The sequence below is a fragment of the Ursus americanus genome, chromosome 18 (genome assembly GCF_024610735.1).
Source record: "Ursus americanus isolate L20-20 chromosome 18, mUrsAme1.1.p, whole genome shotgun sequence".
Classification (NCBI taxonomy): domain Eukaryota; kingdom Metazoa; phylum Chordata; class Mammalia; order Carnivora; family Ursidae; genus Ursus; species Ursus americanus.
In genome coordinates, this window is record NC_142144.1 from 6,167,673 (window position 1) to 6,182,692 (window position 15,020).

General features: G+C 42.6%; 1 protein-coding gene across 11 annotated transcripts in view; it reads left to right on the forward strand.

Moving 5' to 3' along the window:
* Positions 1–15,020, forward strand: part of FNBP1 (formin binding protein 1) — a 134,029-nt gene that overhangs the window by 57,338 nt on the left and 61,671 nt on the right. For all 11 annotated transcript variants that reach the window (XM_045771266.2, XM_087869276.1, XM_045771261.2 and 8 more), the window contains exons 3-4: positions 3,580–3,636; positions 4,317–4,464. In XM_045771266.2, coding sequence (XP_045627222.1) covers positions 3,580–3,636; positions 4,317–4,464 — 205 coding nt within the window. The remainder of the gene's footprint in view (positions 1–3,579; positions 3,637–4,316; positions 4,465–15,020) is intronic.

Genomic DNA, 15,020 nt, shown 5'->3' on the forward strand with positions numbered 1-15,020 from the left:
TAAAAGACTTAAAATTTCTCAGAAAGATCCCATAAATTTAAAGCTGCTCTTTGTGGTTTATTTTCTTGCTTGGTTTTTAAGTAACCTTATCCTACAAAATGGGGCAAGAAAGCCCATCTCCAAGAGAATGGAAATGAAAGTTGATCTTTCTTTCTAGTGGTCCCTGAGAGAAAAATCCTGATTTTCCCTTCCAGACCTCTTAAGCTTTTAGTTTTCTACTGGCATTTATAGAGTGAATTATTCATTGGTGCTTTTAAGAAGCATTTTGAATGCTTTATATGCTAACGTGGTCAAAGTGAGACTCATTCGTCACAATGTGATGGTCTCCGCAGGCTGTCACCCACAACAGAATATCCCCCGTGGTCTTTAACCCTGTTTAGGATTGGACCGGTACGAAGGAACTAAAAAGAGTGCTGGTTTTACCTGCCTCTATTCAAACTATGTTTCCTTCAACTGGATATACAATTTAAGTTATTTTTATGAAGGCTTAGGACTGGAAGCTAGAAATGAAATGTGGATTTATTGATTTTTTTAATTTATTTTTTTCAAATATGAAGTGGGTTTTTGGAAACCATTTATGAAATGGTTAATATTTCAAACCATGCATTAAAAATATCTCACATGCGGGAGGTGCGTGGGGGGCTGAGTCGGCTAAACGTCTGACTCTCGATTTCAGCTCAGGTCATGATCTCAGGATCGTGAGATCGAGCCCCACGTCGGTCTCCTCGCTGGGCATGGAGAGTGTTTAAGATTCTCTCTCCCTCTCCCTCTGCCCCTCCTCCTGCTCCTCTTCCTCTCTACCAAAAAATAAATTTAAAAGATTAACATGCAGCCGCTAGGCTTTTTAATACTCCAGTATCCCTTATATGCTACTCTACGTATATGTGGAAAAGGACCTATTGGTTATATAGTCGTCTGCTTTCCATGTGTTCGTTCCCCTTTCTATCCCCGCCACCTGGAAGTAGGATGGACTGTTTTTACTAAATCTACCTTTTAAAGGAGAGACTGTGGTAAACCAACTCAAAGAACTGTACAGTGCTTTCTTCTTTTTTATCAATGTTTTTGAAGATTTTATTTATGTATTTGAGAGAAAGAGAGAAAGCACCAGCCAGAGGAGGGACAGAGAAGCAGGCTCCCCACTGAGCAGGGAGCCCAATGTAGGACTTGATCCCAGGACTCTGGGATTGTGACCTGAGCCAAAGGCAGACGCTTAACCGACTGAGCCACCCAGGCGCCCCTGTACTGTGCTTTCAACAAACAAGATTTCTCTCCTTTGCGTTATTTTTTTTCTTTAAGTCATGTTTATTTATTTATTTGTTTGTTTGTTTAAAAGATTGTATTTTTAAGTAATCTGTATACCCATTGTGGGGGCTTGACCTCACAACCCCGAGATCGAGAGTCGCACGCTCCACCAACTGAGCCAGCCAGGCGCCCCTAAGCCACATTTTTAAAGGAAGTGGTGTTTTTCAGCATTCTTTGGATCTAGATTTCTTAGGTAAACTGTACTATGCATTGAGAGTATCAGCAGAGAAAATATGATGTGGTTTATCAAAGTAGGTCACACAAGAGCAACCTTCAAGCAGGAACATTCTCCTTTCATCAGTTGTTAATTATAATTAATAGTTAAAAATTAATTATAATTTTGAAATCGTCATATACTCGTGTCTTCATTTGACTTTTATATCATTATTATTATTATTATTAGCATTATTATCATTATTTTACATCGGCTCTATGCCCAATGTGGGGCTTGAACTCATGTACCCCGAGATCAAGAGTTGCATGCTTCACTCACTGAGCCAGCCAGGTGCCCTTCATATCTTCATTTTATTTTATTTATTTTATTTTTAAAAGATTTTATTTACTGACTTGTCAGAGAGAGAGAGCACATGCAGGGGGAGCAGCAGACAGAGGGAGAAGCAGGTTCCCTGCTGATCAGAGAGCCTGATGCAGGACTCAATCCCAGGACCCTGGGATCCTGACCTGAGCCTAAACCAGATGCTTAACCGACTGAGCCACCGAGGTGTCCCCATATCTTCATCGTAAATCACAACAATCAATATTCTGTTGGGTGTTACATATTCCCTCTGAAAACTTGAAGGGGCAATAGAGGTCATTTCATCGAACCCCTTGAACTCACAGATGAGGAGCTGGACTCACACACTTGCCCATTCATTTGTCTGGGGTCATGCCATCCCAGAGCAATGTCCTTTGTACTCAAGTCCGTTGCCTCATATCATCTAGGAACACCTGTTAGAGATGAAATCATGTCTACTTTGTATGTAAAATGTACCATGATCAAAATTGTAAACTTATGATGGCACATTTTTTTCTAGACGAATCTGTAGATTCAAGGGCAGTAAAAGAAAATGTGAAATAATGAAAGTAGGTACTAGGAAAGAGGAATAGAAACAGGATAAACAGGGAAGTGAATACTGAGATGTGGTCAAGTGAGGACCCCCCACCGTGGACCATTAGTCAGCCTCTCCTAGCTATTTCCCTAAACTACAGCCACCAAAGTCAGGTCCCACAAGAAATCAGCCGGTGGGACTCATGTGAGTTTTGCTTCTTTCAGGCTTACCTCCTGGTTTTTGTGTAAATTTAAGCATGTTAAATGTAGAGATTATCTGGATTCTTGACCCAGAGGTGAGATTAGGAAGAGAAATGTGAGTGATTTTGTCTCCTCTGAGTGCGTTCAGTGCAAACTTGCTCGAGGTTAAAAGTCCTCCTAATTAAATGTCTTAGCATGAACAGCCCCCAAATTCCTTTCCCTTCCATTAGCTCTTTGGGGCAACAGCCACACAGCCTTGATAACATGCCCTTGGCACTTGGATTTTTTTTTTTTTTAAGATTTATTTATTTATTTTAGAGAGTACGAGTGGGAGGGGCAGAGGGAGAGGGAGAGAATCCCAAGCGACTCCCCGCTGAGTGCGGAGCCTGACGCAGGGCTCGATTCCAGGACCCAGAGATCATGACCAAAACCAAGAGTCGGACGCTTAACCCACTGCGCCACCCAGGCGCCTGGCACTTGGATTTTTAATTTGAACATTTGGACGTAGTCCACGTGCTTTCCTTGGATCCTTGTGAAGATAATCAGGAGGGAACAGTAGCCTGGAGGGGAACTCGCCCTCAGCTCATTGCTACATACGAAATCTGCTGTGTGTATGCACATGGTCTATATTCTCCAATTAAAGTCAGGTTGTAACAGCCAGGTTAGCACCAGCTAGTGCCCCTTTGTGTTCTTATGTGCTCTACCTTTGAGGTAAAAGAGCCAAAGCAATGCAAGTTCTTCCTAACCAGAGATTTATCACCCACGCAGAAAGATGGAAGGAAGCAGGGTGCCGGGCTGGCTCAGTGGGAAGAGCATGTGACTCTTGACCTCGGAGTCGTGAGTTCCAGCCCCATGTTGGGTGTAGAGATGACTTTAAAAAAAAAAAAGGAAGGAAATAAATGGATTTCAACTGCGGTCATTTTATGATTTTTTTTTAACTTATATGCAAAAGCACTGACTTCATCTTTCATTCCTGATTTCTCAATCATCTTTCAATAGAAGGTGACATGTCTGCATTTTTGTTTTAGGAACCTCGCAAAGAAATACCAACCTAAAAAGAACTCGAAGGAGGAAGAAGAATACAGGTCTGTTTAATTAGGTGCTGATACCTTTATGCCTGTTGTGATGATGATGAAGGAAAGGAGAAAGGAAATCTGCAAAAATAAGCTGCATTCCCCACTCATATCTGTGCTAGTTTTTAAATTGGCAGCGAGAACAGTAAAAACCCTACTCAACTAACTTATGCTGAGTCACTAGACCTACTCCAGATTGTTTCAATTAAGGTAATTGGAAAAAGCTTAGAATATAATCTAAGCAAATACAGGAAGTGTGGATTATGCATTCCACAGTCTTGATTTACTTTTGTAATATCAGGAGTGTCTTTCATTGAGAAATATGTCTATTTCAGTTAGCAACTTAGGCACCTTACCATGGACGGCCCAAAAGTATTCTAATTTAGATCTAAACATCCATTGCATTTGTGTCTATAGCATGTATCGGTATTTGGGTCCTATTTGGACCAGGTATTAACAAAGCCAAATACTGCCTTAGAGAGTGATTCAGTATCACAAAATGCAAAGTGTTTCAGTTGTAATTAATTCTGAGCCATTTTGACTAGAACACTCTTATGAGTAATGAACTGTCAGGATCCTATGGGACGTCGATGCACATTAACGTGGTTTTAATTACTATTTTGTCAGCACATACAGTGTTAGAACGGACAGGGCCTTGTTTGAAAAAGAGTGCTGTGTGTTCATTTCTGTAGGTATACGGCTTGTAAAGCCTTCCTTTCCACCCTGAACGAAATGAACGATTATGCTGGGCAGCATGAAGTTATCTCCGAGAACATGACCTCGAACATCACTGTGGAGTTAGCCCGCTACGTCCAGGAGCTGAAGCAGGAGAGGAAATCGGTAACAAAAATTTGTTTTTTCTTCTAAGGGATGGATCAGGGATAATGGGAATATCCCTAGAAGCTTTTAAATTAAATACATCGTATAAGATGGTGGGTCTTGAACTGAATTGTATAAAAGTCACGGACCCTGTGCTTAGAAGGTGTTTCTAGGTCTTTACTAGGGTCCCTCAGACACTGAAACTTATCTGAGGACCCCCAGGATACTAATCCCTTTGAGGAATTTAAATATATTTCCGGATGTCAGGCATAAAAGGAGTAAGCAATGTAAGATAGTATATGCGGTGTGGAATAAATAGGGTTAAAGTAAATGCTTATAATGTGTTCTCAAAAGCCAGAAAGTTGATTCTCAGTTCCCTCTCCTCTGCTCTCTGGCTCCTTCATCATCCAATGAAGAGGCCCTTTTGGTTCCTCCTGCCTTTGTTATCATCTTTTCATAGCTCTTATTGTTAACAAAGGAGAAAAATGCACACTCACACCAAGTATATTCATAGTCAGGGTTTCGTCCTAAAAGATTTATTTCTAAGCTGTGGTCTGTGTCATTGTTCTCTGATCGCTTATGCAGTGCATCATAATTTGTTAGTAATAAAGTACGAAATCTGGCCCATGATAATACTTTTTTCATTTAAGTTCGAGTCTGCCATAATTCTTCTGGGGCTCTGGAGCTGCAGGAGCCAGTAGGGAAGATGGGGTTCCTGTTGAAACGAACGAGATACTAAATAATAATGACCAAAATAGTTATTTAATTGCAATTGTGATTATTGCTACAAAGTATGAGTACAGGTGCACTAGGAGGAGATGATAGGAATACCTAACATGCTCGTGCTCAGGATCAGGGAGAAGCTTCCCAGGACCCTTCACAGCTAACATTTTAACAAGACTCGAAGTATGAGGAGGAGTTGCCTGGGACAAGCAATAGAGGTAGCAGCCAGTGCAAAGGCCCTGAGACATGCAGGTATTTGGAACATCTGAGACGTTTACTTCTTTCTAAGCTATAATTAGGTAGCACATGGCTTTGGGTATGTTTAGTAGTTAAAAACAGATACATGCCTTAAGATCAACCCGTTCGTTTGGGAAAACACACACACACACACACACACACACACACACACACACACACAGGTTCATAAACCGAGATGAAATTTTTATCTATTCACATTAGAGCTGTGGATCTCAACTGGGCACAATTTTTCTTCCCACCCCGGCAACACTTGCCAGTATCTGGAGATAGTTTTGGTTGTCTAGGGGATTAGTGGCGGGTGGGGTGGGGGGGTTGCCATTGGCATCTGGTGGGTAGAACCAGAGATACTGTTGAACATTCTACAATGCACAGGACAGCCTCCTCAATGAAGAATTACCTGGCCCGTAATGTCCGTAGTGCCCAGACTGAGAAACCCTGCACTAGTAAGCCCCAAATTAGATGACAGCATCTTTCAGACCATTCATTAAAGAAGATCTTTTTTAGGATGGAAAGGAAGCAGTGACACAGAATACTTCAGAATGAAGCACAAATGCCTAATATAATCATAAAGTAAATACAGTAAATCTGACCATGATATTGGACTGCTTCCCTGGGTTCTTGAACTTCCCTCAACCTTGCAAAGTTTATACCTTCTTCCTGTTTGTTTCTTTGTTCAGTGCTTTGTGTCTCTTGACTGACCTTCATCCACCCATATAGCTTAGAAATTTAGCCAACACCCTAAACAAGAACTCTCTGCATTTACCTTAGTACAGAATATAAATTCTGTTTCTGGAATGAATCATGAAATAGGAACCCATATAACCTGGCTTCCTGTTACTTTTTCGAATGCCTCTCCTCCAACCACATGGCCCCCTTGCTGCTCCTCAATCTCGCCCCGTGTGTGATCCTGCCTCAGGGCCTTTGCATTGGCTATTCTCTCCTTGGAAGCTGTTCCCTCAGATATTTGCAGAGCTCACTTGCGGACTTCTCAGGAATATCGTCTTCTCGAGGTCTGTCTTGTCTACCTTATTTTAAATGACCAAGTCCCTCCTCTCCTTCCCTTCCTCATTCCCACCACCTTCCCTGCTTTACTGTTTTTCCATAGTGCTTACCAGCATCTAACATTTTATATACTTGGTTGTTTTCTTTCATCTCACACTAGAATTAAGCTCCTCAAGGGCAAGAATTTTCTTGGCTACTGTCGTATCACAAGCACCTGGAAGAGTGCCAGGGCGGCAGAAAGAATTAGGAAGTAGAGAGAAGCAGTCTCAGACTCAATTTCGTTCTTAGACTTTGTGTCGCTAGGGGAGTATCCTTGTATTTCTTTTTGTGTTATGATTGGGTCCTTTTGTTTTATTCACTCACTGCTAATCATGCGTCTTTTGTACGGTCCGTCATATCTGTAGTTTGAATCCTGTTCCTTTTTTTATCAGAAATTATAGTAATTTATAGAGTAAATTATAGGTGATACAGATACACATGAAATAATATCTTGCAATACGTAGTGTTCCTTTTATTTTAGGGAGAATTACAAGCACACATCTGAGTCAGAGGTTCTCCTGGGAAGAACTACAAACACCATGCTCTCTTGAAGCACTTTGTAATTACATTAAAATGACATTTTAGGAAATTGGGAAACCTTTTAAAATTCTAGAAAGAAAGAATATCTGTACGTAAATGCGTATTTGTGGTGTTTTCATAGACTGCATCGTGAACATTTTTGCTTTTTTTCTACATAATATTTACCATTATTTTGAATGACTGCATAATGTGGCATTATGTTGTCTGTCGATACACTGTGACTTTAAAAATTATTCTGATTATATCGGCTATTTAATTGTTTGGCCTCAAGTCTTCATTTTTAGGGATTATACTAACTAATATCTAGTAGGCTTTACGTTTCATCTTCACAGCACCCCTTGGGGAGGGGGACCATTACACATTTTACTCCAGACCAGGAGGCTGGAGGCAGCAATGCGGGCAGGCTCGTCCCGGGGCTGGAGCTGGGTGTCTCTTAGGGCTGTGTGTGTTCGCATGCGTGTTTTTGTTTCCATTGAGTGACGTGCTTTAACTTACAGCGAAGGATGCCAGGTTAAACGGTGTCAACGTCTTCATGGGCAGTTAGCTGTAGATAAGGTGCTCCTTGAGGTCAAACCATGAGGACCAATCTCTCTCCTTCAGAGCTTTCCCTTTTGGCTCCTCTGACTCTGCTTAGTGAGTGTTCTTATTTTTGAAAAGATGGTTCTTGGGGCACCTGGTTGTCTCAGTCGGTGAAGCATCTGCCTTTGGCTCAGGTCATGATCTTAGGGTCCTGGGATCAAGCCCCACGTCAGGCTCTCCACTCAGTGGGGAGTCTGCTTCTCCCTCTCCCTCTCTGCTCTCTCTCTCTTTTTCAAATAAATCAATAAAAATCTTTTAAAAAAAAGATGACTCTTACAAACACAATAGAATGGGTTCTTCTCCACTTCCTGGTGACATTCGTGACTGGCAGAAATGGCACAACAGAGCTGGAACTCAAATCCAGGTCTTCTGGTAGCACAGCCAGTGGCCTTTTTGCCATGCTGCCGTGAAGGGCTGACAGCGTGCTTCAGATCTGCTCTAGAAGAGGGAGCGCCCCAACCAGCTGTGTGTCCACGGCTCCCTGGGAGGCTGTCGGGCTAGGAGAGGAAAGGACATTCCAGTCAACAAAGGGCTTGGGACTCCGGCAGCCCCACCAGCTGTGACACCTCAGACCAGGTTACGAAGGCCCTCTGAGTCCCCAGTCTGAGTCTGTAGTGAGGGCCAATCACGACCGCCTTACTAAGTTGGTACAAGCCACATAGCATCGTGCTTGAGTATATTGTTACATAAACATGCACGCTCATGGGCATTCTGTTCCTCAGTACAAAATCTCCTTTCTACCCTAGAACATTCTTTTTCTTTTTCTTTTCTTTTTTCTTAAGATATTATTTATTTATTTGTCAGAGACAGAGAGCATAAGCAGGGGGAGCAGCAGGCAGAGGGGGAAGCAGGCTCCTCGCTGAGAAAGGAGCCCGATGCGTGATTCGATTCCAGGACCCTGGGATCATGACCTGAGCTGAAGGCAGACACTTACCCGACTGAGCCACCCACGTGTCCCCCCACCCCCACCCCAGGGCATTCTGATCAGGATTTATTACAGAAAGCAGGAATGTATGCAGGCCTCCCTATGACCATATATCATAACAGTATGGCCCAGTGCATTTAAAAAGACCTTTCTAAAAATGTTGAATCGGCGGTTGGCATTGAAACAAGCGGCTTTCACCGTTTTAGGTCTCGCTAGTATTTCCCATAGCTGACCAGAAATCGTGTCTTGCTTAAGTACCAGTCTTAACCATTAGTATAATACGTTTTGGGCCATTTGATACAGCGGTGAGATCCTATCTGCCCAAAGGGATGATTTCGAATTTACAGGATTACTGCTGGATCTCATTACTGCATATAGAGTATTTCCAAGTTCAGTTTGGAATACTACTGGAAAATGATTTCTCCTCTAGATTTTGCTATGTTTGAATAGACGAATCTCTCAAAAAACAGCTCATTCTGCAAAGGATGTTTCCTTCCCTCTGGATTTGAAAGGAAGGTAGTAAGAAGGAAGTGAGTAGAGGGAGAGATGGACATTCTTCTCACCTTAGGGGCCATTTCGTGATAATGAGCCAGCTGTGTGTCCTTGAAGTCTTAAAAATCTCCCACTGTAAAATAGGATAACACCTGCTGTTCGTGTTCTTTGGAGAAAAGATGGGTTTTAGGCGGCAATGTCCACACCTACCTTGTTCCCATATTACGTGCAGCTCTCTCGCATAGTATCATGAGTAACCAGTGTCTGTCCTAAGACACAAATCTGTAGGCTTGTTGTCACAAGAATTCATTGATTTTTCAAAAATAACTTCTTTAAAAGGAAACCCAGACTTGCTGTCTGCAAGGAGTTTAGGTTCTTTCCTGCCTGGTGTCTGAGCCAGCAACAATTCGCATCGGGTTGCGTGAACAGTCCTGGGAACCCCCAGTGAGGGGGCTCTTAATTTCTTCACCTAATGGGCTCCCCTGCAGAAATTATATTTCTGGCAAGATACGCACCTTCTCTTTAGAGTAATGGTATCAGTGGCCAGTCTTTGGGGCAAACGTAAATCAAAGTACACAGTGACAGTTCCTTTGCTTTATATTCAGTTTTTTGTCTGCAAATGTAAATTATCAATAAATCTGTACAATGTGGCAATGTCTGGGATTTACTCGTGTGCAGTAGAAATTACTGGGAAAGCAACATTCTTTATAAGGCAACATGATTAGTTTTAATGTGTAAAATCTGGGAATTTTATACTTGCCTGATTTTCCTAGATTTGACAGATTTACAGTGAGTACAATATTCATGTCTTTTAGCTGACATGCAAAAAGAACTTCTATTTCTTGGGGCGCCGGGTGGCTCAGTCAGTTGAGCATCCAACTCTTAATCTCCACTCAGGTCTTGATCTCAGGCTCCGCGTCGGGCTCCACGCTGGGCATGAAGCCTATTTAAAAAAAGAAAAAGAAAAAAAACTTGTATTTCTTTTATGTACTCTTCCCCCTTTTTTGAAGGGAGGGTGCTATGATCCATGTATTTGTTGCCAGTATTTTTAAAGAATGTTACCAAAACTCTGGATTAAAGAACAAAAACTCAAAGTTTTTATAAATCAAAACCCTTATTTTTCCAAGTTACCTTCTAAAGTGTCACTTATAGACATAAAGATATTGATATGTATAGAGATTGATAGAGATATCATATTAGTCCTATATAGATATAATTTGTATTTTTCTTTATTCCCCATTTAATATCATAAGCGGTTTTCATTTTTCTACATGAAAACATGTAGTTTTAATCATGGGAATGTTAGTGGCTATGCATTATTCTAATGCTATTAGCCTTCACTTAACGAATTCTTTAATATTTGATCGGTAGGGTATTACCAGTTTCTGATTATTTACTTACTTTTAGTTATATAAACAATACTGCAGAGAACTCACTACTCTAATAGCTCTTTTGTGTGTGGGGTGGGGATCGTTCCTCCAAGCTAAATTTGAGAGTAGGAGGTCAAACATACATGATTTATGGTTGTTAATTAAGCTTTAGTCATTTAGAAGAGTAATGGTCTGTAGCAGAAGTATAGATGAGATTCCTAAGTCACTGAAATAGTCAATGAGGTTGTGAATTAGCTGATCTGAAATGTGGGTAGCTCAGTGTTGCTCTCAGATATATTCCTCCATAAGAACTATGGTAACTACACCCTTGTTGGTGATTTTTGCACGTTGAATCAAGTTCTTAGAGAATTTCAGAGAGATTGTTTGGTTCAGCTCCAGCCTTTGAGTCTGTCTCAGGGTTATCCACAGTGATCACCACTAACCGCATAAGAGGGGTTTATGGAGATTTGTAGCTCCAGGAGGGGGGTCAGGAGGTTCCGGCCAACATTTACTGGAACCTCCAAGTAAACTTCTCTCAGCAGGTGGAAAGTATGGTTCATTACAAAATATTGGCCAGGAGCAGAATCGTTTTTTGGCAGCGGTTGTCTGAAAAGTTCTAGAGGAAACAATTATACAATACCTTCAGTGACTCACTAAAATTTTTATAAACTCAGAGAGTGCTTACAAGACCCCACATTACTTAGAATTGACCAGTTACATTTTTTTCCCTGAGGTTTCAGGGATGTTTAAAAATTGATACTAAAAGATATAGTCATCTCAAAGTTAGGTATTGGGTAGGTCCTCTTTAGGACGTTAGGGAGGGACTGAATTTCCTATAAGGCAGTTTTGTAACATGGACTGACCCTACTATGGTTAGAACATGTTTTTATAAGAGATTACAGCAAACAAATTCTAGCATGAGGGAATGCAAAAACTAAAAGGACCTTACGTATATGATCAAGTCATTACAAACCTATTTCTGATCTGTTCGGTCCTATTGAGATGCAACGGGGGGTACTCTGTTATAAAGCCAGGACCTATGGGAAGAAAACACAGAAAGCCAAGAAGGACTTTGATTTCATGGTCTGGAAGAGAAAAGTTTTAATAATAGTTCCTCTTTCCTGGGGTTACCACTTCTATTTAAATAAATCCCAAAGCGAGGAGCCCTCTAGAAGTCGTTGGTCTTCTGTGTGTGTCATGCTGATGGGACACCCACTGATTGCCCCTGGTCTAATGGCTCTCTAGCAGGTGTATTTGGTTTTGTTATGTCTTCTTTGTTCGAGAGGACATGTGATCGTGTGCTGTTCATCAAGGCCCTGTCACCTGCAGAAGCATTAAAATTTTATCCTAGCATTAATGGGATGACATACCCAGTTATCAGGAGGCTGACATTCTGTTCTTGATTCCCTGGACTTGAAGTGCAACTTTGGGTTTTGTGTTTCTCCCTCGTGAGCTGGAACGGGACCTTCTTTTTCTTCTAAGAACCGGGAATTATTTGACTGGTGTTTTGTGTCCCAGCTGACTCCCCTGTTTGCCATCTCCCCGGACGAGCCCAATGCAGCATCCACCAGTGCAACATTGTCCGTGGGGGCCCTGGAGCCCAGCGGCGCTAGGAATGAGGCCCCAGACCTGTGCGATGCAGTAGCCTTTTTATCCCATCCAAAAAGAAACTTTGGATCCCCCAAACTCCTTTATCCCACCCCATTCCAATCTGCATTTCCTCCGGTCAGTAAATGGCACTCCTTTTTAACCTAGTTGTTCTGGCCCAAACCATAGGGCACCCAGGACTTCTTTTTCCTTCACACACCATCTTGTATATAATATCAGGTCCTGTTGGCTCTACTTTCAGTCAGTGTTCTGAATCCAAACACTTCTCACTTCTCGTCCGGTCCCTCCTCCTCTCACCTGGAGGACTGCCCCAAGCCTCTCCTTCATCCCTCTGCTCCCAGGCTCCCCCCATGGTCCATGGCGCAGCTCCCTATCTCCACCTGTGCTGCCAGCTGTCCCGGGAGCAAGTGCAGCAGCCGCCTCCCTGGTCCCTTTACCACGCCTGCCCCATTTGGTACATTCTCCACGAGCAGCCCGCGCGACCTTGTGTAATGCAGATCAGACCACGTCCCTTCCTTTCTTCAGTCTTTGGTAGCTTTCCCTCACACTCACGTGGCCTGGGAAGCCCCGCGGCCCAGCCCTTGCCTGCTTCTGCCTTATCTCTCATCTTGGTCTGATCACATTGGCACCAGCATTCGATGGACACACAAAACCCTTTCCTGCTTCGGGGCATCTCCACTGCCATTCCAGCTGCTCGGAAGGGTGTTTCCTTTCCCAGACCTTTGCAAATTCACGCCTCCACTTTGTTTGAGAAGCACCATCCAGATCTATCTAAATGCCCCTGGGCCCACAGGCCCCCTCTCTGTCCACTTGTCCTCTTTCTCCTACCACTGTGTCCACTAGGTTTCACAAGGACAGCACCCAGCACAAGCAGCACCCTGCACCTGGGGGCATGCAATTAACATGCGTGGAATGAATGAATGAATTCGACTGTAAGAGCTTTCAGCCTTTTGGGGAAGGATTACCACCCCTAAAGTCTCACCCTTGGTCACCCTGGCACTCTATCTGAGATAAACTCTTAACTGATGGTGATTCTCCTGGGTTTGGAAGTAAGAGATTGATACCCTCAGGAGGGTCAAGTGAGAGGCATCACTGCTTAATATTGATCCTTTTAAGATTCTTTCATCCCAAGAGTTAATCAGGAGGCGCCTGGCTGGCTCAGTCCACAGAGCACGTGACTGTTGATCGCAAGGGTGTGAGTTCAAGCCCCACGTTGGGCACTGAGCTAACTTAAAAAAAAAAAAAGAGTTAATCGAGATTCTTCAAAACAATTAGAATTTTAAGGACTATGAAAGAAGGGATTATTCTGAAGAGCAGATACAAGCCTCCTGGAGTCGAGGTAAATTGTGAGCGTGTGGAGCGATCTGGGTAGCAAAAGCCAGCATGAGAATGACAGGAGCAGTGGAGAGAAGGCACACCAGGAGAGGAGTGAGAGTAACTTGGCACTGGCTGCTGGACCATGCGTGGGGTCCCCTGCCCGGTGCCCAGATGGTCAGGGGGATGGGTAGAGTTAAGCAACTGAGCCTGACACTGGGAGGTAGGCATGTTAGGAACTTGAAACAAGTTCACTGAGAAGGTATTTTTGTTATAAATGGATTGGGGGGAATGGACCTTCCTGAATAAATCATATTTATTTAATCATATGACCATACTGCATAAATCAGAATGCGGCTGCCATCACAAATGCTTCTAGGTTTATGGTTTGGGATTGGAGCGAGGGGGCAAAGTGTTCCCTTGAGCAGGGCTGATGGTGTTTGAGTTTCCTCCACAGTCCCCGTCCATGTCTCTGCCACAGAGATTCATAATTGCATTAATTAATTCCGAGTCAGGCTTAGAAGCTGCTAGTGTTCAGACCCACCACGCTGTGGGTTTTGAGGAAATTATAATATTTGTCACAGACATATTTTCTGCAAGCTCCTTTTTTCTTTGCCCTTTTCAAGCCTGGTGTTCCTTTGTTTTCATCTGTGGAATCTGAGTTTTATTTAAAATTCCAGATGGTTGACTGTCCTCAATTGAGTGTTTATTCTCTTTTTTTTTTTCCACTTTTTTTTTGGAAGTGGCTGTTCTCACATCAGTGCCATATTTTGCTTTTTCATGGAGTTTTAAAAATTAATGGTCTATTATATATAAATAGAGTAAAAGCAAGCAGCTGTTGTACCTAATTGTGGAGTGTGAATAATAAACATTTTCACAGCCTAAGTATGATCTCTTGCTGCGCAGTAAAACCTTCCTGGAAGCCTTGTCGTTGTAGTTTTTCTTTAAGTTAGTGCTTGCTTATTTTAGGTTTCCTGTGATTCTTATCTCAGCTGCCCCTGGTCATTGGGAGAATCCTAAAAAATTTGGAAGGATGCTTTTATTATCTGTATAGATTCTACCTGAATATTTTTAAGGTCCAACCAAAAGGTTGAAATGAAAGTAAGTTTCGCTGTCAGCTGAGATACCATGAGGCATTTTCAAAAAGTCTGTTATTACCTCGGAAGAGAAATGAAAGCATCCTGCTTACAGGAGAAAGTCAGGAGCTTTTCTCTGGGTCCCTAGAGATGGCATTTCCCGTCTCTGCTGATAGGAGAAAAGCGCCGTGATGACCTCACTCTGTGGCTCCAAAAGACTTATTATCTTTTTCTAGAGAACAATTCCTCTTTATTCAGAGCTCGGAGGCACACTTTTTAGGTACACACTTGCTCACTGTCCCACGAAGCAATGTTTGCCATTGTTTGTTAACAAACAACACACACATCTGGCAAGCTGGTTTGTTTGTTTACCTTTTAACTGTTCACTAGCTTTTCCGATTGAAGGAGGGGAGAGAGAGCTGGACTCGGATGACCGCTGTCTGGGTCGTGGTACGCTCAGGACGGTCGGGAGGCCTTCGGTTCCACCCTCTGATTTCCTAAGGGATGAGACAGCACCATGTGGTTTTTTTTCTGTGTTGTAGCCAAATGAATTTTGGAGGAACGCATACCACGAGAGATACATTAGAAGGAAAGTCACAGACACCTCGATTTTTCCTTACGCCGCAGGAGACATTAGGATCTCAAATGTAG